The 23,695-nt window shown below is 42.1% G+C and overlaps 1 protein-coding gene across 4 annotated transcripts in view; it reads right to left on the reverse strand.

The window, feature by feature from the left end:
- The window catches only part of GALNT9 (polypeptide N-acetylgalactosaminyltransferase 9), a 715,214-nt gene that overhangs the window by 639,494 nt on the left and 52,025 nt on the right, over nucleotides 1–23,695 (reverse strand). For all 4 annotated transcript variants that reach the window (XR_012226577.1, XM_073559010.1, XM_073559011.1 and 1 more), the window contains exon 2: nucleotides 6,108–6,288. Coding sequence is in view for 3 of the 4 variants with exons in the window: in XM_073559010.1 (XP_073415111.1) it covers nucleotides 6,108–6,288 (181 nt within the window). In the remaining variant the exon portion in view is untranslated. The remainder of the gene's footprint in view (nucleotides 1–6,107; nucleotides 6,289–23,695) is intronic.

Consider the following 23,695-nt stretch of genomic DNA (forward strand, 5'->3'; position numbering starts at 1 on the left):
CTAAATACTTTTTTCCCCACTGTATATATAAAAAGACTGTTATGGTTTTTTTACATTTTGTAGTGGAGACTATTTTTTCTTAACTTTTTGTTCAATTTTTTTAAATGTTTTGTACATATTTATATTGTCTACATAATTTGTCCAGTAAGATATCATAAAATATCTCTGGAAAGCAATTTTCTATATGCTTCCCAAGACTCATAATCCAGGTAACCCAGGGAGGCCAATCATCTCAGGGGTGGGAACACTCACTGAAAAATGTTCAGGTTGGGTAGAAAATATTGGCATATTGCTGGCAAGGAAGATAGTCAGCTATTTACAGGACACCACGGGCCTTTTAAAAATCTATCTACAATAACTCCTCTCCCCAAGAGTGGCATCCTAGCCACCATGAATATGAAATCCATATATTCTAATATCTCACATGAAGATGGACTATCTGCCTGACAAATGTTTCTTGAAGCTAATGGGATCCCTTCTGAGTCTGTATTAAGACTCAATAGATACATTCTCACATTTTTTCTCTTTTGGCGAGGAGCTCCCCAATGTCCGCGGCCGCCTCTGCCCCGTTCTTGGCCCCGACTGTGGCCCGCCCACTGAACTCTGCGGCCTACGCTGGACCCTCCGCCTGGGTTGCGGAGATTATTGAACAGAAGGAGGCCAAAGAGTGGGAGGTGTGGGCACTGCTACACGAGAAGGGAGAGGCAGCCATGACTACTCCTCAATCATATGGGCAGCTTGTACAGGCTAACGCCGCTAAAGGCTACGGATTCATCTGGGACCTCGCCACCGGCCACAAAGACTACCTCAATGTGACCCCCATCGGACATGGACGGGCTCTGTGGGAGGGAGACCTGGTCTCCTATTACAACGAATACTGCCCCTGCGGCTGCTATATGGTAGCGGTCATCGCTTACCCTGAGGGGTATGAGCCTCCATAGAAAGAGACAAGGACTCCTGGGTCTCGAGCATCAGGGACACTCGAGGCCCAGAATACTTCAAGCATCCCAGGGACTTCACGGCTAATTGGCGAAACATCAGCCGCCAGGAGGTGGCCCAGAGTATCCTGCTAAATGGACTGCTGGGGACTGTCGTGCGCTGTTGCACGACCTGGGGAGAGTTCGAAGTCCTCAGTTGGGTAATAAGTGCCCACTCTTGGTGTAGCGGGGATGCATACGGGGGGAGTGCTCTCCTCAAAGGAAGGGGGAGCACTAGTGTCCTTGTTTGTTAAAAAATTAAAGATGTTATGCTTTATTAAAAAAAAAAATGCTTTGCATAATGATACTGGTAGATATAGGTAACAAAACTAGTGAGTAATTTAAGCATAGTATGGTACTTAATGTAAAATGTTGCAAAGAAGAGGGTAAATGTTGTACCCATCAAAAAGTAATGTATGTCGAAGCTATGTGTAATATGTATAGTGAGTTAGAAATGTTATTTGAAAAATGAAAATGTGTATTCAGCAGGTCCTGGGTACGTGGGATATGCCGACCCTGACAATGTTACGCTGAAAGGACGACGGGACAGAGAGAAGGCAAAATGGACCGGGTGCTTGAGTAAGAGAAGTCTGTGTGATGTAGGAAGGTTTGTGTGACACAGGAGTTTGTGTGATGCAGGGAAGACTGTGTAACAAGAGGGTCTGTGTGACCAAAGGTTTGTGTGACACAGGAGTCTGTGTGATGCAGAGAGGAATGTGTTACCCAGGTGACGACGATGTCAGTACCAGATACTGACACCACTTTCATCCCCGTGATGCAATTGTCAAGGATGACAATGGACAAAGGAAGGGGGAATGTGGGGAGGTTGAGCTGGGTGCGGTTCTGTCTGTGATAGGAGACAGAGAGTTTAACAGCAGGTGTCATGTGGCAGTCTGCCCATCAGACGTCACTGGAGAGCGCCGATGGCAGTGATTATGTAACTGTCATTTGAGTGTCACATAACTGCCAGAGGTCAAGGTGACTCTGATTGGGCAGAGGTGACTGTCAGGTGACAGAGGGTGGGGCTACCTGGTCTGTCTGAATAAATACCGAGGTAAGCTTCCAGAAGCTTCAGTCAGCCAGGGGAGCTCACAGGTTAAGAGAGTCTGTCACACAAAAGAGACCCCTCAGAGACTTTGGACAGTGGAAACGGTCACAGGGGGTGACCCTATAGGACATTGGTCACAGGCAGAGATTGCCTGTGAGGACCTGGATTATTGGTGGACTTTGTAAGGTGAAACGCCATGGTTGATTAGCCTAGGGCAGCCACGGCGGATAGAGCCACGAAGTACGCCTGACGGAGAAAGTGTACAAGTGAAGGTACCCGGGCCTATCTGCAGGAGGATAACAGTGTGAAACATCTGTCGTGTTTTGTTCTGGTCGTCGTGAGGGCGGCCAATAAAAGCAAACCTGTTGAATACAATTCCTGCCTCTGTCTCGTGTCTGTCGACATCAAGAAGCGGGTCACCCCCCATTCCTGTGAGTACAGCACACCTCCGCCACCTATCAGCCACACCACCTAAATATCAAAGCACGCTACCCTCCGCCCCAGCCTGCCACCGGTCTCTACATCTGCAACCACCGATACAGCTATATGCAGCAAAATGGCACCCCAGTATGTGAACTTTTTCATGGCTAAACTGGAAAATGGCTTGATAGCATCTTGCACCATCAAACCCTTGGCCTATTTACCTTACATTGATGACATCTTATTAATCTGGACAGAACCTAAATTAAAACTTCTAAAGTTCCATGACAAATTCAATACATTTCATCCCACCATAAACTATGTCCTATTGGGGGGGTCTCTGTTTTAGAGAAACAGGACAAAAACTGAGAGCAAGTATGAGGACTCACTGCCATATGATTACAGACAAAAAAACATTTATCTGTGGCCAAACATCTTTGTGGCCCAGGACACAACGTAAAGAATATGAAAATTATCATATTAAAACTTCAAATCACAAAAACACTGAAGGAGTATGAACTTATTACAGTCTTTTATTCCTTCCACACAGGACTAAATCTGTCAGGAGGATTTATAACACTACAAAATGTAAGGAATCTCCTCCAGAGACAATAAGGGCAGCAGGTCTCTGATCTTACATGGACATTGGAAGTCTAGAAACCTTGTTTTGCAACATCATTTATTTTATTTTTGTGAGCTAACTGCAAGACTATAGTTTTGTTTTTCCCGCTAACAGCAGAGACTTAGTGATCATGTGATTGCCAGGTCTTACAGATGCATGCCAATTCTTCTGTTTGCTGGGTAAAACTCATTGAGCTCTATGTAGCTGGCAAAAGAGAAGACAAAAGCCATTTAAAATGGCATGAGGTTAAAGCCAAGGACAGCATTATTTTGATCACATTTGAATCACTGCTCGTGTCTGATCACTAAAAGAATTGTAATAACAGCAAAGTTACTCTATCATACCAATTTGCCAAAGTGAAACAAACTAAAATATCTGAGAGTTATATGCCAAAATATACTATGTTGATGTATCTTGTGCCAGCTGCAGCAAATGTGTGGTCGCTCTTTGACTGCTTCTCATCACTATTTCATCAGAAAGGACATTGATAAGTGGATGCTCATTGGCTGCAGCAGGCACGTAACACAGCAATATCACTTCAAAACTGATGCAACAGGCTAAATTATACCCTGTCCGGATTAAACCCGGGTATATTTTGGCCCAGGCCACAGTATACAAGGAGGGATAACCTGTCCTAGGCCAAACTATACCTGGTGGTGTAAAATAGCCTAGGCCAAACGATACCCCTCCAGGGTACAATATCCCCCTCTGTTTTATGAGCCCTTGAAATTACATAGATTTTAGATGCCATCTTTTAATAACTTAAAACTGACTTTCATGTAGTGTGAAGGTATTTGTGTTGTTAATCACATGATGAAGATTGATCTTACAATACAATGTGACTGGTAACAGATAACAGTCACTTAACAATAAAGTACCATATGTTTAATAATAAGGTAAACATGGTACTCTACTTCTGATATATCATATGGCACATGCAATATATCAGAGAGGTGTTAGAAAATAGACACACAATGTCCTTTAAAGAAAGGGTTAGAAGGTACAGGCAGATATCTATATTGCACATATTCCCAGATCCTAAATATACTGATGCAGATATAGATAGTATTTTAATATATGTATCATAAGGTCTCCTTATGTGATTATTAACAAGATTGCATATTATTATTGCACATAGTCCTACAAAAAGATCTGGGATTCACATTCCTCCTATAATTAGGCCCAGTAATAGAAAAATGAGGCACAGAAATCCCATGTAAGTAATGGTGGCAAAAAAAAGTTTTTTCTTTAAGTGCATTGGTAGCCAGGTTGTATAGCTTTAAATGAATTGGTAGCCAGATTGCATACCCCTTTAAGTGTATTGGTAGCCAAGTTGCATAACCCTAATTTTGTACACCTACAGATATAGTCCTTAAAGGGATTCTAAACCTCTATTACAGTTATAATCATATATAGTAAGAAGAATCCAGTAAGCATATTCTCGACTCGTTTCCCAATGTTGGTTCATCAGGAGAACATACTGATAGAAAAAACCCTCCAAGGATGGAGCTTACCTTTTACTGGATTACAGCAGAAGCATGGGAAGAGTGCCCATTCGCATCAAAATTGAGACAGTGTCCACCAGGGAATCAATATCCGCCATCTATATTCCTCCTTACAGCCCCTCCACTTAAGGAATCAAAACACATTACTTCCAGGTAACCCCTGTGTCCCCTTCCTGTTTTGATGGAGCGCAACTGTGCCCCACCTTGTGCATGTATCATACAGCCTTCAGTGCAGGTGCCGAACAATGCCGACACCCACTTCCTGTGTTTGTGGAGCACAGGTGCGTACCACTATGCAGATGCGTCAAGCATCCGTCTCCTGTTGTTGTGGAATGCAGATGCGGTGCACTATGCACATGCGACGGACTTCTTATCAGGTAAATGTCCAAAGGCTGTGTACTGCAAAAGGGGGCAATTACAAAAGAGGTGCATAGATTGTGTCCATATATCCAGGGCATATTCTGCCAATAAAAGGGTATATGTTCCAAGCTCATTTCCCCAACTGTTAGCCCTTCAAGACAACTATTATTCTACTGGCTGCAGTTTCTTACATCATGGGGCAAAACAATGCATCCTTCTTTTATTAATCCCCATAGCGAGCCCATACATATTATTATACATAAATTATGATAGAGAAAATCAGAATATACAGGGAGAATCTCTTACATAGTTTTAGAAAGTACTGTAGTGAGGCTACTAAGCCCACAAAGCTCTTAGTCAGGGGTAATTTTTAAAGAACATTTTTTCAATGGTATAATAATCCTAAAAAGATAAGAGCCAACACCTATTCAGGTCAATGGGCCCGTATAGCAATTTTTCGCCCATAGAAGGGCGAGCAGGAAAGAGGAGACACTAAAGCTGGAGTGCATTACAGAGGAGAATGGGGTTATTTTAATTAAAGAAAGCAGCTAAATTGAAGCTGCTCATTGAGGCCATCCGGAGACACACTTTTCATATGAGAAATCCACCTTGCCTTCTTTTTTAAAAGTAAATGAGTATACTATGGCCTATTACACTGGGAACAACAGTGCCAAAATCGTTGGAATGGCGTGGCTGCAGTAGGTGATCATATACTTTTTTCCTTGGGCACTAAATTGATTAAACTGATGGCTGTCCAGTAGTGAATAATCCCTTGAAGAAAATGCTAAATATATACACAATACAGGTAAAAAACAGTTATGTACAGTATGTTATAACTATATGTCTTTTCATTCTCACACTTGGGCTTCACAATGTCTCTGGTTATACAGCAATCTCTGCTAAAATGTTAGATTACTTCAACTTTAATGTTTGGGCAAAAATATTTATTGTCTTGTGCTAGTAATGACTTTTTTTCTACATAAATGGATTGGGAACCACTAATGCACACACAAAAAGAAGTTGCCATGAAGTAAAATTCCCCTGTGTTTTGATGAACTATTTGGCAGATAGATTTAATACATGTTTTTACATTGTGAGGATAGTATTAAATTAATAAAGTTTTATTACCAAGCATTTAAAATAATGAACCTGGCAAATACTTTTCATTTACTTACTTTTTTGGTCTGTAGTCTGGAATCGATCTGTCTAGTGAGATTCTGTCACTTAATTGGGCATTGTAGCCATATTCTTCATATTTGGTTTCTGTTTCATGGCTATCATCTCTTAAAGTTGCAGCCATTCCACCTTGTCCAAGCCCACCTGGTCCTTCAACGAGCCCCATGGGTTTTGCTAGGCCTAGAAGAATACATAGTCCCATTACCCTAAGAGTAGCATAACAGTTGTTTAGAAAAGTATAAAACACATGAAATCTTGATTAGTTTATGGCAATGAAAGAGTTCATCCAAAGTTAAAAGCAACATGACCCAATTATACATCTCAAAGAAGCGATCTTCAACTTTAAAACTGTAGAGCATTTTTTTGGAATATACAAAATAGATATTAGGACAATTACACACTGTATCAGGAGAGTCATTGAAACTGTTTGCACCATGTTTTTCAGCTTGCTAACATTTCATTATTATTTGTCTTTAAAGCTATACTGTTTTCCATCGGGAACCAGAATAGTGAAAAATGGATTGTTTTTAAAATCTTTGCTCTGCTTATCAGGCGTTTTATAAGGGCTGATTGTACCTACAATCCACACTGTTTAATGTTCTAGTAGGAATGGGAAAGTGTGGGATATGTGTATGTAATAGAGGCTTTAGAGGTCTAATCATGTTCATTTAATATAGTACGCTATACCCAAAATACACTTTCTGATCTCTTCAAACACACTCTCTTGGGATCAGCACATATTACTATAAAGGAAAAATTGTATATCATTATTGGCTTACATATAAAAAAAGCTAATATACAAATACTTACCTACTGAGATGAAACTGAATGGCAGCATTTTATACTAGTTCTTCTGATCTCTCTCTTCTTTTTTTTACATACATTTTGCCCTTTGTTTTGAGAGAATATGTTGTGTTTCTGGCCCAACCTAGAGGATATTTGTTTATTGTAGATTTTTTTTTTAACCAAAGGGATTTTTCAAATTTTTCTATCATTAAGATTGGCACCACTGCTGATCAGGTGCCTGAAGGGGCACAGTGATTATGTGATTGCTACACCCTGTTCATTGTATACATTGCTTTGTCAGCCTGCACTCTATTTACCTATGAGTGGGCTCCACATTACAGCATAGCCCCATTGAAGTTAAATAGTGTTAATTAATATGGCGATGGCCCTATATCATCTATAATGGTTATAGTCACTCATCTGAGAAAGCTTTCCTCAAAATGCAGTGAGAAGTAGACATCAGTATTTGTAATATCAGGCAGATGTTACATAAGAAAGGTCTGGCTAATACATACAGACCATACATTCTAAAATTGCCCAATATTGTTAAAATTACAAATCTATGCCGGCTTCCTGAAAATGGGTGATACTAATTTCAAATTACATAGTTAGTGTTAGTGTGCTGTTGCAGTAACCCTTAATTTGAAAACAACAATAACCAAATTCCATTAACATTCCACTGCAAAGTTTTACCGAAGGCACAAGTGATATTAATTGAATGTGCTCCAGTGTCCAGTAGAGTTGTGCTTTACATCACTCCAGTACCACTTATCCTTGTGCATGGTGATCACAGTCTAATGTGTGGACCATGGTATGGCCTTTTCCACCACTTTGCAGATGGGTGAAACAAACAGGGAGCTGATCAGTTGAAAAATGTAGAGACATAGATTTGTGTTCCCCCATCTTGTTCCAAAGAGTCTCACTATCCCCACATGAGTAGCACATAATACAATCTGCACCACATCTACATTACTTTTGTATTGGCTCCTGTTGGTTTTGACAATAGAGCTAGCTGAGAAAGAACTGAAAATAGGTCTTGCCATCCCGAAACTTCTGGAGATCATGCAAGCTGCTAATACAGCCACTTTATACAATTTCTCTGGGCTGGCGAGACAATGACACATCTTTTTTATCCTCATTGTCATTCAAACTTTCCTTGTTCTGCCTTCAAATTGCAACAGTGTAGCTTCCTATGTATTTTGCTGCAAGTAGTCATAGCAGTCAGACCAGGGAAAAAAGATGATGCAGTGAGACCCATAGGTGCATGGACATGGGATGTCTTGTGTGGTCATGTATTAAAGGCTTTGCTAACATCTATCCTTTGGTCTACTCACTGTTGCTGCTGACCAGCTATAATAGAAGACCAGAGCAGCTATACATATGGCCTGTAACTACCGACTAATGTATGCTTTGTCCTCACGCAAGTCATCTCATGTCTTTGAGTAAAAGCATAGATGTCACAGCTATGGTCCAATTTGATAAAAGTGACAGGGCAATCTTATGCCACCTCATCATTTTTTTACATGAATCTTACTAATTGGATTAGGAAAGCTGCTGAGAAACATATGAAGACTAGTGTTGAGCGATATTTTCCGATATTGGGAAATATCGGATCGGATTGGATCGGACGGATACCCGAAAAGTATCGGGTATCGCTGATTCCGGTACCGGAAACCCCATACAAGTTAATGGGACAGAAATATCGGAATTCAAAAACCCCTTTCTTTACTTGCGCCTCCAGTTCGGGAGGGGGGAAGAGTATGGGTGGTGCGTGGGTGGACACTGTGCGTGTCTGTGTGTGGGTGGGGTCTGTACGGGCCTCTCGGGGGTCTGTGCGGGCCTGCCAGGGCTCTGTGCGGGCCTGCTGGGGCTCTGTGTGGACTGCCGGGGCTCTGTGCGGGCTGCCGGGGCTCTGTGCGGGCCTGCCGGGGCTCTGTGCGGGCTGCCGGGGCTCTGTGCGGGCTGCCGGGGCTCTGTGCGGGCTGCCGGGGCTCTGTGCGGGCCTGCTGGGGCTCTGTGCGGGCCTGCCGGTGCTCTGTGTGTTGCCATAAAGTGAGATCAGTGAACTATAGTAACCTCTCAGTGATGCAGTGCAGGAGATCGTCGTGGGACACTCGTGGATTTCTGCGGATCAGGGAGTATATCAGTTGTTTGTTATTTTAATATTTTTTACAGTGAGATGACACTGGCTTCGGGGAACAAAGTGACAAGTGATGGTGAGTATGTACTCTATGTTATATGTACTGTATGTCTATATGTATGTATGTATGTATTGTATGAATGTATGAATGTATTGTATGTAGTATGTATGTAGTATGTATGTTGCATGTATGTTGTATGTATGTAGCATGTTGTATGTATGTTGTATGAATGTAGTATATATGTAGAATGTATGTAGTATGTATGTTGTATGATTGTAGTATACACTCACTGGCCACTTTATTAGGTACACCATGCTAGTAAGGGGTTGGACCCCCTTTTGCCTTCAGAACTGCCTCAATTCTTCGTGGCAGAGATTCAACAAGGTGCTGGAAGCATTCCTCAGAGATTTTGGACCATATTGACATGATGGCATCACACAGTTGGCGCAGATTTGTCGGCTGCACATCCCTGATGCGAATCTCCCGTTCCACCACATCCCAAAGATGCTCTATTGGATTGAGATCTGGTGACTGAGGAGGCCATTTGAGTACAGTAAACTCATTGTCATGTTCAAGAAACCAATCTGAGATGATTCGAGCTTTATGACATGGCGCATTATCCTGCTGAAAGTAGCCATCAGATGTTGGGTACATTGTGGTCATAAAGGGATGGACATGGTCAGCAACAATACTCAGGTAGGCTGTGGCGTTGCAACGATGCTCAATTGGTACCAAGGGGCCCAAAGAGTGCCCAGAAAAAATTCCCCACACCATGACACCACCACCACCAGCCTGAACCGTTGATACAAGGCAGGATGGATCCATGCTTTCATGTTGTTTACGCCAAATTCTGACCCTACCATCCGAATGTCGCAGCAGAAATCGAGACTCATCAGACCAGGCAACGTTTTTCCAATCTTCTACTGTCCAATTTCGATGAGCTTGTGCAAATTGTAGCCTCAGTTTCCTGTTCTTAGCTGAGAGGAGTGGTACCCAGTGTGGTCTTCTGCTGCTGTAGCCCATCTGCCTCAAAGTTCGACGCACTGTGCGTTCAGAGATGCTCTTCTGCCTACCTTGGTTGTAACGGGTGGCAATTTGAGTCACTGTTGCCTTTCTATCAGCTCGAACCAGTCTGCCCATTCTCCTCTGACCTCTGGCATCAACATGGCATTTCCGGCCACAGAACTGCCGCTCACTGGATTTTTTTTCTTTTTCGGACCATTCTCTGTAAACCCTAGAGATGGTTGTGCGTGAAAATCCCAGTAGATCAGCAGTTTCTGAAATTCTCAGACCAGCCCTTCTGGCACCAACAATCATGCCACGTTCAAAGGCACTCAAATCATCTTTCTTCCCCATACTGATGCTCGGTTTGAACTGCAGGAGATTGTCTTGACCATGTCTACATGCCTAAATGCACTGAGTTGCCGCCATGTGATTGGCTGATTAGAAATTAAGTCTTAACACACAGTTGGACAGGTGTACCTAATAAAGTGGCCAGTGAGTGTATATGAAGTATGTATGTAGGATGTATGTATGTTGTATGAATGTTGTATATATGTAGTATGTATGTAGTATGTATGCTTTTTGTTTTTTTACATTCAACACATTAGGCGGATGATGGGACTACTACTGTCCCATCATTGGCTAATGTGTCAATCACTGTCATTGTAGCAGGCATCGCCCAATGGGACTTGTAGTCCCATCGGACGATGCCTGCACAGAGCCCCGGCAGCCCGCACAGTGCCCCGGCAGGCCCGCACAGAGCCCCGGCAGGCCTGCACAGAGCCCCGGCAGCCCACACAGAGCCCCGGCAGGCCCGCACAGAGCCCCGGCAGGCCTGCACAGAGCCCCGGCAGCCCGCACAGAGCCCCGGCAGGCCCGCACAGAGCCCCGGCAGGCCCGCACAGAGCCCCGGCAGCCCGCACAGAGCCCCGGCAGCCCGCACAGAGCCCCGGCAGGCCCGCACAGAGCCCCAGCATCCCACACAGGACCCTGGCAGCCCACACAGAGCTCCGGCAGGCCCGCACAGACCGGGCATCATGATGCGCACAGACCGCGCATCATGATGACATCATTTCAGCAGCCAATCACAGCCACAACACTGGCTCATTGCATTATGGGAACTTCCGATTCCGGTATCCGATATTGTAAAAATATCAGTACTCGGTATCGGAATTCCGATACAGCGAATATCGGCCGATACCTGATATTTGCAGTATCGGAATGCTCAACACTAATGAAGACCGATGACCAATGGGGGCAAAGCAGAGATGTTGTTTTCATGTGTTTTCCTGTCTACATATGTTTCAGCAATTGGAAGCCAAAGTCTTCATTGTCTACCAGTCTATGGCCGAGTTTTTGTTAGTCCTAGACACTTTCACTTCACAATAAGTTGTAACCTTGTAGTTTTTACGATTGCCTTGGGCTACTATATTTCATGTTTGTGGTATTTACAGTATTTGAAGTGGTAACATTTATTAAATATTGATTTTATCACTAACAAAATGTAAGACTTGTGCATCCAACAAGTACAATTAACTTATTTTGAATTACAGGATGATTTCTTGACCCCTTCCCAATCGGGGAATTTTCCATTTTTGCACTTTAATTTTTTTCCTCCTTTTCTTTCAAGAGTCATAACCATCAAGAGCCTTATTGATGAGCAAGGGCTTGTTCTTTTGTGGGCTGAGTTATGGTTTTGAATGCACCATTCATTTTGCCATTAAGTAAAAAAATTCAAAATGTGGTATAATTGTGCAAAAAAAAGGCAATTCTGAAATTGATTTTTGGGTTTTATTACGACCGTATTCATTGTAAAAATGACCAGGCAATATGACTCTCCACGTCAGCATGAATGTAGCAATACCAAACGTCTACAGTTTTTTCAATGAAAAAAATTGGGAAATCAAAAAAAATCAATTAGGTTGCCTCATTCTGAGATCCAAGATGATTTTATTTTCATGTCGATGTGTGCATTGTTAAGGCTTATTTTTTGTGTGGCAATATGACATTTTTATTGATACCATTTCGTGGTAGATATCTTCATGCATTTTTTTTGCAGATTTGCAATGAAAAAGAAAATGTAGAGTTTTATTTTTTTGGCTATTTACAGCAATTATAGAACAGGTTCATTAGTTTTATATTTTGATAGACCAAACTTAAGTTGAACGGACAATATTTTGATAGAACAGACATAAACATTTGTTAATTTTTCTATTTCTTTATTTTCCAAGGGTAAAAATCCCCTATGAAGTCCAGCCACTGGCTGGGTTTCAACTGAACACCATCATGACACGCTCAGGGGCTTTCAGCATACCACAGCTGCATAGCAACTCATCAGCACCCCGCAATTGCATCACGGGGGGGAGGAAACAGAGGGGCAATGGGTATGTGAAAAAGACTGGCAGTGGCATTTAAAGGGAATTTTTCAGCATGATTTCCTACTCCAAACTATTCATATGCGAATGTAGCTCTTTCGAACACAAGCGCAGCAATACCTTAACCTAGGCAGTCTGTTCCTCCATTATTGAGAAATCAGCATTTGAATTGATATGCAAATAAGAGTGTAGATCTGAAGCCTCTGTCATTCCTTCTCTATTCCTTGCCCAGCACCACCTTCTCCTTTTTGAATGACTGCTCCTTTGCTTGGAGTCATATAGCACATAGGCTATCAATCAAACAGGAGGAGGCGGCGATGGGCAGGGGATAGAGTTACAGTTACAGATGCTTCAAAATCTACAACCTAATTTGAGTAAAAATTCAAGCACTGATTTCCTAGTAATGTAGAAATGGACTGGCCACGTAAAGGTATTATTGGACTTGTCTTTGAAAGAGCTACACTCGCATAAAAATAGTGTTGGAGGGAATCCTGGTGACAGATTCCCTTTAAATGGTTATCAGCATTATCTGCCAATGGGGCCTGCTCAGTTTCGGAGTTTGTATCAAAGATGAGGACATATGATGTAATATTAAGTCATATGTCGGTAAGGAGCTTATAACCATTGTATGCTCAGTTTCAGGTTTATCTATTGGTACATTATATAAGGAAATGCAGTGTACCATCTCCAGTCTGCTAGTTTATTATGTGCTGGCATCCAGCCTTCTTCCATAACCCCAGCCCAGGTGTGCCATAATCCTCAACAAATGCAAAGCATACCCAGTCTTATTGCTTCATTATGTCTCTTATTATTCATCTTGCCTCACAGTCACAACTCATCCTGAGAATGAGCTCTGACTAGACAATCTTTTCTTATTTCCATTCAAATGTCATATCATTCTCTGTGTTCTTTCTATACCGTCATTTTTAATTTCCACTACTTTCACTGTCTTTTTTTTTAAGTTTCTCTATGCATAGAATCAACATACTTATCTTTATACTTTATCTTTTTCTCTGCAGATTTACTATTTTGATTTCTACAAATATTTTATGGCCATTTATAGATCAAAAGACTTTGTAATCAAATTAATGATGCTTGAAAGAAGACAAACATACTTAACTTTTTCAGTCGCATTTTCAGTATTTTACTGACAGGTAAAGCAAAATCATTTATTATCTCATGACAGTGACAGCTTTCACAAGGTGAGATATATTAGGCAGCAAAGTGAATGGCCAGTTCTTGAAGTTGATACTCAGTTAGGAGGATAAATGGACAAACATAATGATCTGAGATGCTACAAAAGGTCAAGACTAGATGAATTGGTCTAATCGAAACAATAGTTCACCAGGAATTAATTTGCTTAGCCAAGAGCTTACTTATTTCTATTTTTATGGGCACTTTTACTTTGTTGCCAGAGACAAAGGAGTATGTTACAATGTAGTCTATCCAGTATAGATGAGCATTTTGGAAGTGTATCTCTGTAAGAAAAGGGCAGATACAGTAAATGGTTTAGCAATGGCAGAATAATAAATTAATGAATTAATGAATAAATTAATGAAGTGATTATGAATGTGGGTTAACATGCTAGTGGAGAAGTGGGGTTTCATTAGCAGATAACAATATTTTGGGTGAGGAAGCAGATTCTGATATGGAAAAGATGACAAGCTAGGTCTAGACAGACAATTACAGAGGTTTTCCACAACTAATTTCATCCTCTTTCATAATGTCCTAACTCTTCCTAGCTATCAGTTTACTAATATGTTCCTATTACTTGCCCAACTCCTGCAAGTTCATTTCTATGTCTGTCATCTAGTCTTCTGTTGTGATGTTGGCACTGCTACAACCGTTCTGGAAGCCGAAATCTGGCATACTGAGAAGCGCATGTCATTGGTGGGGGCGGGGCTACCTCTATGAGTGGCAGCAGTCTGAGAACACATGCTCTGATCAGACTTCACTCTCCTCCTCAGCCTGTATCCTGTTAATGCTTTGGAATGCCATGCCTTCAGTTGTCAAGCACTGCACTGTGCTGCTTCATATTAGAAAGCAAATATACAGGACTGCACTTGAAAGCTTCGGCAGAGTCTGCACCACACATGACCAAATTCACAGCAGGTTTTTCTCTCCCTCTGCTTGGATCCTACTGAAGCATTGAAGTGCTGTCTGCTCAGCTAACAAGCCCTGTGATTTGCTTTCTAATAACAAGCAGTACATCGAACAGCTTGTCAGCTGAATGGACGGCACTCCAAAGCTTTGGCAGGATGCAGGCAGAGGAGGAGAGTGTGGTAGCCCCTCCTCTACCAATGATGTGTGCTTCTCAGTACATCTGATTCCAGTTTCAAGGAGTGTATTAGAAAGCTGATAGTTAAGAAGAGTTAAGACATATGAAAGATGGTGAAATTAGTGGTTTAAAACCTCTTTAGGGACATAAGTCAGTATGGTGTCTAGATCTGGAAAAGCGCGACGCAAAATATACGAATAATCATAAAAATTGAGGATGTTTGTTCATTTTATAATATATGTAAAAATATAGAGATTTAGCTTACTGACAGGATATTCTCAAAGATGTCTGCCCACATAATCACAATTTTTACAAATATTTGTTTAATAAATCTAATTATCGTTAAAACATTTAGACATCTATTTCTAAGCAACTAATTTTTTTTTTATAAAATGCACTTTTATACTTATTTTTCTAGTTTCTAATGTACTTGGAATAATTTTTTTTTAAAAGAAAACTAGCATTTTTTCACATGTATTTGTAATTAAATGTTGTAAAACATTGAACTCTTAGTCTTAGTATGGTAACTTCACATTTTTCACATATTTAAAATGTTGAATATAATTTCTTAACCTGAACCAGGTATAGCCTACTAATAAGAATAGTGATCAATAATACAATGGCATCAGCATATAAGAGGGATTGGAAATTCAGTAAATTAGGCAGTTAAATGAATAGGTACCACTGTGGTTGTCAGTAAAAAGAAATTAATGATGTATGAGATTGGCTTAGTGCATCAGATGTAGGCATCAGAGACACTGAACAACCAATCAATTTCCAGTGTTTCCAAGACATGTATCTGTTTTATTGCATGGGGTAGATATGAAAATGTTTAAATGCAATAAACTTTTATGAACAGAAGTGTGCAAATATATAGCGTGTGTTTTTCATAAATAAAACCAACCAAATTGCGTATCAACAAATGACAACACAGAATGCAGAAAAAGAAGTTCAATAGTCTTATAATTTTATAATGAAAGAAAAATAAAATGGATTCAGGAAAGCAAAATGTCAAAAGTAAATTTTAGCATTTAGCCAAGAAGACTTGAGAAAGCAAAAAAATATCCTTTGAAAATAATTGACTGCAAGTGTAATGGGCTGGGTGGTGGAACCACTGTGACGAGACCCAAGGAAAGTCTGGAGTGGTGAAACTAGGATGCTCACCTAGTCTGACCTCAGATACACAGTGGCTGATGATACCGTAATCCGAAGAGAGAGACAAAGAGACAAAGGAGGTGGAACAGGTGCTACACCAGGACTGACCTCTGGTAGATGGCAGTTGAATCCCTAGGGATGGGTAGCTAGGACGGCCCGAATGAAGTACAGTAAATGCAGGCAGGCTCTGTAGAAACACGAGAACTGCAGATTCAGACTGGATAGGCTAATGTACAGATGTGCATTGGCAGGTGTGGCTTGAACTGCTGATGTACAGATGACCACTATCAGGTACAGGCTGGACCGGCAGAAAGACAAGCAGGTGGGCACGGTTGACAGACAGGCAGGCGGGCATGGCTTATAGACAGGCAGGTATACAGGCATATGAGCACTGAGACCTGAGAACTAACAAGAGTTTTTTTAAACAAACTTAGAATGTTGCACAGTCATCACCATTCAGGTGGAGGTGCCTTAAATAATGAGTGTCTCCCAGCCATCGGCTGGGAACACTTTAGGGTGGCTTGCACTGTCCCTTTTAGAGAACGGGACCATACACATGCCTTAAGCACAGTGCCTGGGGAACGGTGCACAGTGCACGCAATTGGGGCAGGTGCAGGAAGTAAAGGATGGGGGCCACGGCAGTGAATGAGTCAGCATCTCTGCCAGGTAAGAGAAGCAGCAGGCAGAGATGCTGGCGCTATAGTTTCCCCCCTTTATGCCCCCTCTTTTTAAAGCCCAGTCACTGAAGTGCTGCAAGAAGTTGGTCAGGATCTAATTGACCCGCTCCATCTAGCCATTAGACTGGGGATGGTAGGCCAAAGAGAAATCCAGAGTGACATCTAGAAGTCAGCAGGTGGCCCTCCAGGAGCATGAAGTAAACTAGATGCTTCTATCCAAAAATTATTGTGTGGAAGGCTATTTAGGTGGAAGATATATGAAATAAATCTCTCTGCAACTTCTGGAGTGGACGGGAAACCAAACAATGGAGTGAAATGGGTCATCTTGGAAAAGCAATCCACAACCACTTAGATAACGGTACATCCAGCTGATACTGGCAGATCAGTGATGAAGTCCATTGCAATATGCTGCCAGGAAGCAGATAGTACAGGTAACGGAAGTAGCCAAATGGTCAGAAGCTGTTTCAGGGTTTTGTTCTGGACACAAGAGGGAAAGACAGGGATGAAATCAGTAATATCCTTATGCAGGGTCATCCACCAATAATGTTGAGAAATGAAGAGAGCCGTTTTCTTCAGTCCGGCATGGCAAGCTAACTTGGATGAGTGACTCCACAGAAGAATTAGCTTCCTATCTGGTTATGCAACATATATCTTTCCAGAAGGGAGCAAAGACAAATCCAAAGGAGCAACTGGTATAATTTTGGAGGGCTTGATGATGTGCTTAAATTCCTCCTTGTGCTCGGAAGCAAGGATCTGGAGTGAGTGTCTGCTTTGACGTTTTTATCAGCCAACCAAAATTGGAGAGTGAAGTGGGCGAAGAACAAAGACCTCCTTGCTTGTTGAGGGTTAAAATGCTGTATGGATTGCAGAAAGGCAAGGTTCTTGTGTTAAGTGTATATAACTACTGGGTGCATCGCCCCTTCAAGTATGGTCACTCTTAATGGTGATCAGTTCTCGATCTCCTGTAGAGTAATTGTGTTCAGGAGCAGATAAGATCTTGGAAAAGAAGCAGCAGGTAACCATGTGACAGGACGAAGACTTCTGAGCAAGAATGGCACCTGCTCTTGAGGAAGCAGCATCCATCTCCAGAAAGAATTGTTTGTTATTGTTTGGACGATGCAGCACAGGAGCAGGGAAGGCGTGTCTGAAAGATACAATGGCATTTTCTGCTTCTGGAGTCCACTCCTTATGATCGAACCCCTTGTAAGTTAGGGCAGCAATATGAGCAGTCTGGGAGGTGAAGTGCAGTATGAATTGGTGATAGTAATTCGTGAACCTGAAAAAACGCTTGGTGGCCTTTAGACCATCTGGACGGGGCCACTTCAGGGCGGCAGATAACTTCTCAAGAACCATTTTCAGACCGGTCTCGGAAACAATACACTTCAGAAATGGAAAAGAAGTCTGCTTGAAGACACTTCATATTTGGCATGTAGACTGTTTGTTCTTAGCCTCCGCAGAACCAGGCTCAGTGGTTAGCACTGCAGCCTTCCAGCGCTGGAGTCTTGGGTTCAAATCCCACCAAGGACAACACCTAACCTGACTTCGCACAGCAGTTGAAGAAATCTTGATCCAAGGAGAAACAAAGGAGGTGGATCAGGTATTACACCAGGACTGACCTCGGAGAGATGGCAGCTGACCCCCTAGGGATGGGTAGCTGGGACAGCCCAAAGCAAGGAACAGTAGATGCAGGCATACACTGTAGGATTCAGGAACCACAGATTCAGACTGGAGCAGCTGATGTACAGATGAGAACTGGCAGGTGTGGCAGGACCGACTGATGTACAGATGAACATTGGCAGGTGTGGGCTGGTCCGGCTGATGTACAGATGAGAGCTGGATTGGCTGATGCGTAGATGAGCACTGGCAGGTGCAGGCTGGACTGGCAGACAGACAGGCATTCATGCACGGCTGATAGGCAGGTATACAGACATATGAGAACTAACAATGTTGTTTAGGATCAAACTTACACCATTGCACAGGCAACTGCCTTCAAGTGGAGGTACCATAAATAATAACTAACTCCCAGCCATTGACTAGGGACACTTTAGGACAGTGCGTGCACCCCGTGTATCAGCAGCCAGAGCAGGAAGTGAGGGGCCAGAGACAAAATACCAGGAAGGATAGCGGATCAGAGCAAAGGGAATAAACATATGCATAGTCAGAATGAGGTTCAAGGTCAGGCAATGATAGATCAATGAGCAAAATACAAGGCACAGAGTAACCAACCATACTTAGCTGACAACTATCTGGGACTGCCAATTTAGTTAAATATCTGAGCAATTATAGGAACTGAAAGCACCTGATGAGAGCTCAGCATCTCATACAGTAGTCTCAGATTGGACGGCTGAGCTGTCAATCAAAACACTTGCCCCTACATCACACTGCTCTTGCACCACACTGGACAACTGAGCTGTCACTCACTGCTCAGCACCACTATTGATATTTCTAAAAAACTCAAATCCAATTAAATCATACTATCACTAAAATATAGCTTGTGCATTTTAAATTGTCGTTCCCTATCTTTTCAATACTCAAATCGGCAAATAGTAAGATTACAATCATTTCTTCTTAAATGTACTAGGCATAAAAATATCGCCTTTTGTATATCATCTCCTGAGGGAGAAATTATATTTTGGGTAACATATGACAATTAAGCAGTAATGTGATCATAAAGTCATTAGGATCCACATGAAACCAAATTAACATGGTCTGTGGTGGAAATCTGTGTACTTTGTGTCTGAACAGATTACAGTAATCTTAAACTGAAGTCCTCCCCTGAGCTGCTTTTGCATTACTGATGGCTATTTTTTGAGTAGGACATCCAAAAAAGGCCAAAGCCATGTAGTCAATTTCACTGTCATTCAGTACATAAAATTCCAGGGCGTACTTACACCCAAATAATGACTATATTTATGGAAAATATCAAATATTTAAAGAATCAGATAAGTCCGCATAACTAAGAACAGTTCTATGTCCGAAATGTGTTGTCATTTGCCTTGATGCAATGTTTTACATTCATCTGAAAACTTTTAAGCTATTCTAATAAATTGATGACATTTTTATATCCAAAGTGCTGGATAACTTTGCATTGTTTGCATCTCAAGCCAATCATGGACTTTTACTTCGAGAGCCGAGGATCTTTACAGCCAATCTTCAAGAAATGTTGAATGCTATACTTTGAGTTTAGCTCAGGTAATTTTCCTCACTTAGGCAGTTGTGAGCCAAGTCATGGATAATGCTGTTGAAAATTTGGAACCAGATTGAAGCACTGAGAGTGTGATATCTTCAGAGGGAAAAGGTGATTTGATCGACATAAAAAGCATTATCTGGCCAGCAGGGTTTCTGGGAGAAGATCAGCTTTTTCTGCAATAAGCTCCATAGTAGGTGATAGTGGAGCGCCCCGCTGGCCCGTGGGTTCCTCAGTACCGGGTCGGTCAGGCTCTTTTAAAGGGGAAGTGTGTCACGGTGGTGATAGTGAACCGGTCCGTGGCCCTGGGTGTCCAATGAAGATGGAAGTTCAATGAGGGGGAAGATGGTAGGATAATTATACGGGAAGGGGGAATCGTGACACCACCTGTAGCATTCGGCTAGGGTAGCCGACGCTGCTATACAGATCCTCTGGAACGGTGGTACGGCAGCAGAGATGGTGTAGCTCTCCATGGGCAAAGCTGTGTCCCAGGACAGCTAGAATGTTACTTGGTGAGTTGGTGACTGTGATGTTATGTGCGATGTTAAGCAAGTGGGATGCGAATGACACAAATGACACAGTAAGGTGCAGTTTCACGGCTTTTACTCACACTCGACCTGTGCGCTCAGGTGTCCCGCTTAGCACTGTGTCCTCCGGGTAACGGGTCCAGTCAACTCTCAGTTAATTTGGGAAATACCGTTCCAGGACTTTCTTTTGGTGTTTTCCTCTTTCTGGTCATCTCCCTGTGCTGGTCTTTCCTTTCCTCTCGCCTAGCACCTTCACAACAGTGTCCCTAAGCCAGCAGCCTTGGACCTTGCCGGGCGACGTGGGACAGGCCCCGGGATCCTCTACCTGGCCACCTTTTCAGGGAATTGATGCGGATGTGACTGATGTACTTGCAGTCACCTCAGCCTTCGGCTTGCCAGCTGAGTTTGTCTTCTTCTCCACTGGGCTCAGGGGCCAGTACCTAGTCCTTCCAAACTGGAGCTGGCCCCACAAGTGGCTGCTGCACTTCCCGTGCCCTTCAGGACTCCTTCTGTTCTCTCTAAACTCCCTTTCAGTTCTTCCTTCACTCTGGCTTTGACTCCTCTTACTCCTTCACTGTCCAGTCACCAACTGACAACTTTCTGGAAAGATCTATCTACCTCAGGACTAGCTACTCCCACTCACTCTCTGAATGGCTTCACTCCTTGTCACACCATCTCCTTAGCTCCTCTCTCTTCTCTTCCTTTCCCACTCACCTACTAACACCTTTTCCTAGCCAGTCTGGTATGAGGCCATCCTCCCGAAGGGTACACCCAGATGCCCTGACTAAACTAGTGTGTGTTGGGTGCGAGTGTTAGGAGTCCTGGGTGGTGCTCCCTCCTTAGCTGAGTGTGGGATTCCACATCTCTGGATGAGGTGCAGTACCTCTGTGGCGACTGGACCCTCAGGGGCACCACAATAGTATAATTGATGTTGGTGTAGAAGGCTCAACAGTGACTGAAAGCTCTAGTAGTGATTGTAGTATTGGCGTCTCACATCTGCAGGCATTTTGGAGATGGGAATTCTTTGCCAAAGAACCAGTCTATTGCAGGATGCAGGCTCCGCTATTTAAGAATAAGTCATGTACATCCTGATCGACAAGGATCTACATCTCTCCATCAGCACCTGAAATGGAAATACCTGCAGTGCTCATGTAAAGGAAGCAAACTTAGGAGAAAAATGAGAAAGGCCCAAACTGTAGCCATTCTTCTCCTCATAATAAGTAGTGTCTGGTTGTTGTCATCATCTTCATCATCATCCTCATCTACTGCTTTTACTTTTTTCCTCCTCCTACGTTGCATCATCTACTTGCCCTTTCTGTGCCTAAAAATCATGCTTTTTGTCACCTGTTTGTGTACGGGTTATGTGACCAGGGTCCAGTCGGGACTATTACACTTATGGGTAATTATTTATCTTGACCACTTCATTATGTTTTCTTATAAATTGTTACATGGAGCGATATAGTGATTAATGGATTTCATTCACTGAGACACTGTTTACTCACTCACTATATTGAGGTATTTGCACCCAACATTGGAGGTATTTCTGATCTTTTGCCTGCAATACCTGCACCCTTGTATTGCAATTTCTATGTACCCGCCTGTATTTCATGGTTATTGGTTACACCCATGGATCTGATTACATCATATATGATTAAACCCATATATAGATTTCTTGGATGTGATGTTTATATGACCATTTTTCTTGTAACATTTTCCCAATAAATATTATTGTTGCTGTTAAGTATGGCAAATTTTGAACTCTCTGTTTCTCCTTGATATCATTGCTTTGGAGTCGCAATTTGAATGGGTTTATGATAACTTAATACTGGTATTTTCTCTCTGTGTACAAATTGAACTTCTACATGTTAAAGTTCACCAAATTTGATGTTTATTTATTTAGATTGTATTGCCGCTCGTCAAGGAATCGCAAGCACTGAGCCTCAATGACAAATAGCTAGCTGACTGAATGTAATAAAGTCATGTTTGTTCTACACTTTCACGTGGTGGCACACATGGTCTACTCTTTGGGTTTAACATTGTGCTGCAAGTTGCACTCCACTGTCAATAGCAGTTATAGACTTTACATGTAAATTTGGATCCATCAAGTCAATGTTTTGCACAGGCATGATACATTTCTGAAAATGGCCTTGTTTTTACTAGTTCCAACATCACTTACTTCCACGACCAGATGTGTCAGTCAGTTACTGTCAACCCTGATGTGATTTTTTAAATGATTTTCTAATAAAAGCAAGGATATTTTTAATTCAAAGATCCAGCACAATTTTTTTCTGTAATTTGGATTTACACATGAATAAGAAATACCTGATAAAGCATGTGGGTCAGTTCATGGGCTCCTGTATTTATTGATAGTTTCTTATAGCCATGTTGGAATAAACGGTAAATGTTATGGAATTATTGCTACATTGCTAGAGTGTTTCAAAGTCTGTCATAGCAGTTGTTGCCAATTTTTCAGATGCAACAAAAAAAAAAATGTCATTCAGCAAGTGTTATTTGTTGGCACTAAGTCACCTGGATGGAAAGAGTGGTCACTTGCGGAATAGAACTCAAATCTGATACTTGGTTTCCCATGGTCTGGACACCATGTTACCGGAGAAAGTACCATCCAAAGTTGCCAGGACATGTACAGTATTGTTGCCACCAGAATGGATGGTAATTACTAAGTCCAGGACCCTGTATTCATCATTTATAAAATGCATGGTCAATCAGGCTTGGCGTTGACCACTGGTCTAGGGAGGTGAATTCTCAGTTGACCTCCGTACAAAAAATTTCAGGTGTTTTCCTGGATTTAAAGGTAGCAACATAATGATGTCCTTAATAACAAAAGACTAAGAGGGATAATTTTTTTACATTTTCTTAGAATTTTAAAAAGCCTAAAAAGTTTGTCTCTGCTGTATATTATTTAAAGGGTTGTTGGTCACCAATAATTACTAACCGCTTGCCCACAGCCAGATATGTTATGGACAGTTGGACATTACCAAGTCTGTGTTTGCATTAAGAGCTCTATAGGGGTTCATTACTTTCCTCGAAGACCCTTGCATTTTACATGTGACTTTTTTGGGCAATTAGAGGCTTTGTAGCAGAATACTTGGTGTTCCAACTCGCCAAGTTTGCCAAATAATCCACAAGAATTAAATATACACATAACACTATACTGAAAAGGAGAGAGATCAATATGATATGTACTAGATGGTGTCCCGATTCTAATGCATCGGGTATTTTAGAATATGTATTTATTTATGAAGATTTAATAATAATGCAATAATGCACCCACCAATCCTGATATGCATGGTCCTCTCACCCCCCAATCCTGATATGCATAGTCCCCTCACCCCCTATCCTGGTATGCATGGTCCTCTCACCCTCCAATCCTGGAATGCATGTTCCTCTCACCCTCCAATCCTGGTATGCATGGTCTTCTCACCCCTCTTTCCTGGTAAG

Source organism: Dendrobates tinctorius, unplaced genomic scaffold, assembly GCF_039654945.1.
Source record: "Dendrobates tinctorius isolate UK_male_01 unplaced genomic scaffold, ASM3965494v1 ptg000265l, whole genome shotgun sequence".
Taxonomy (NCBI): Eukaryota; Metazoa; Chordata; class Amphibia; order Anura; family Dendrobatidae; genus Dendrobates; species Dendrobates tinctorius.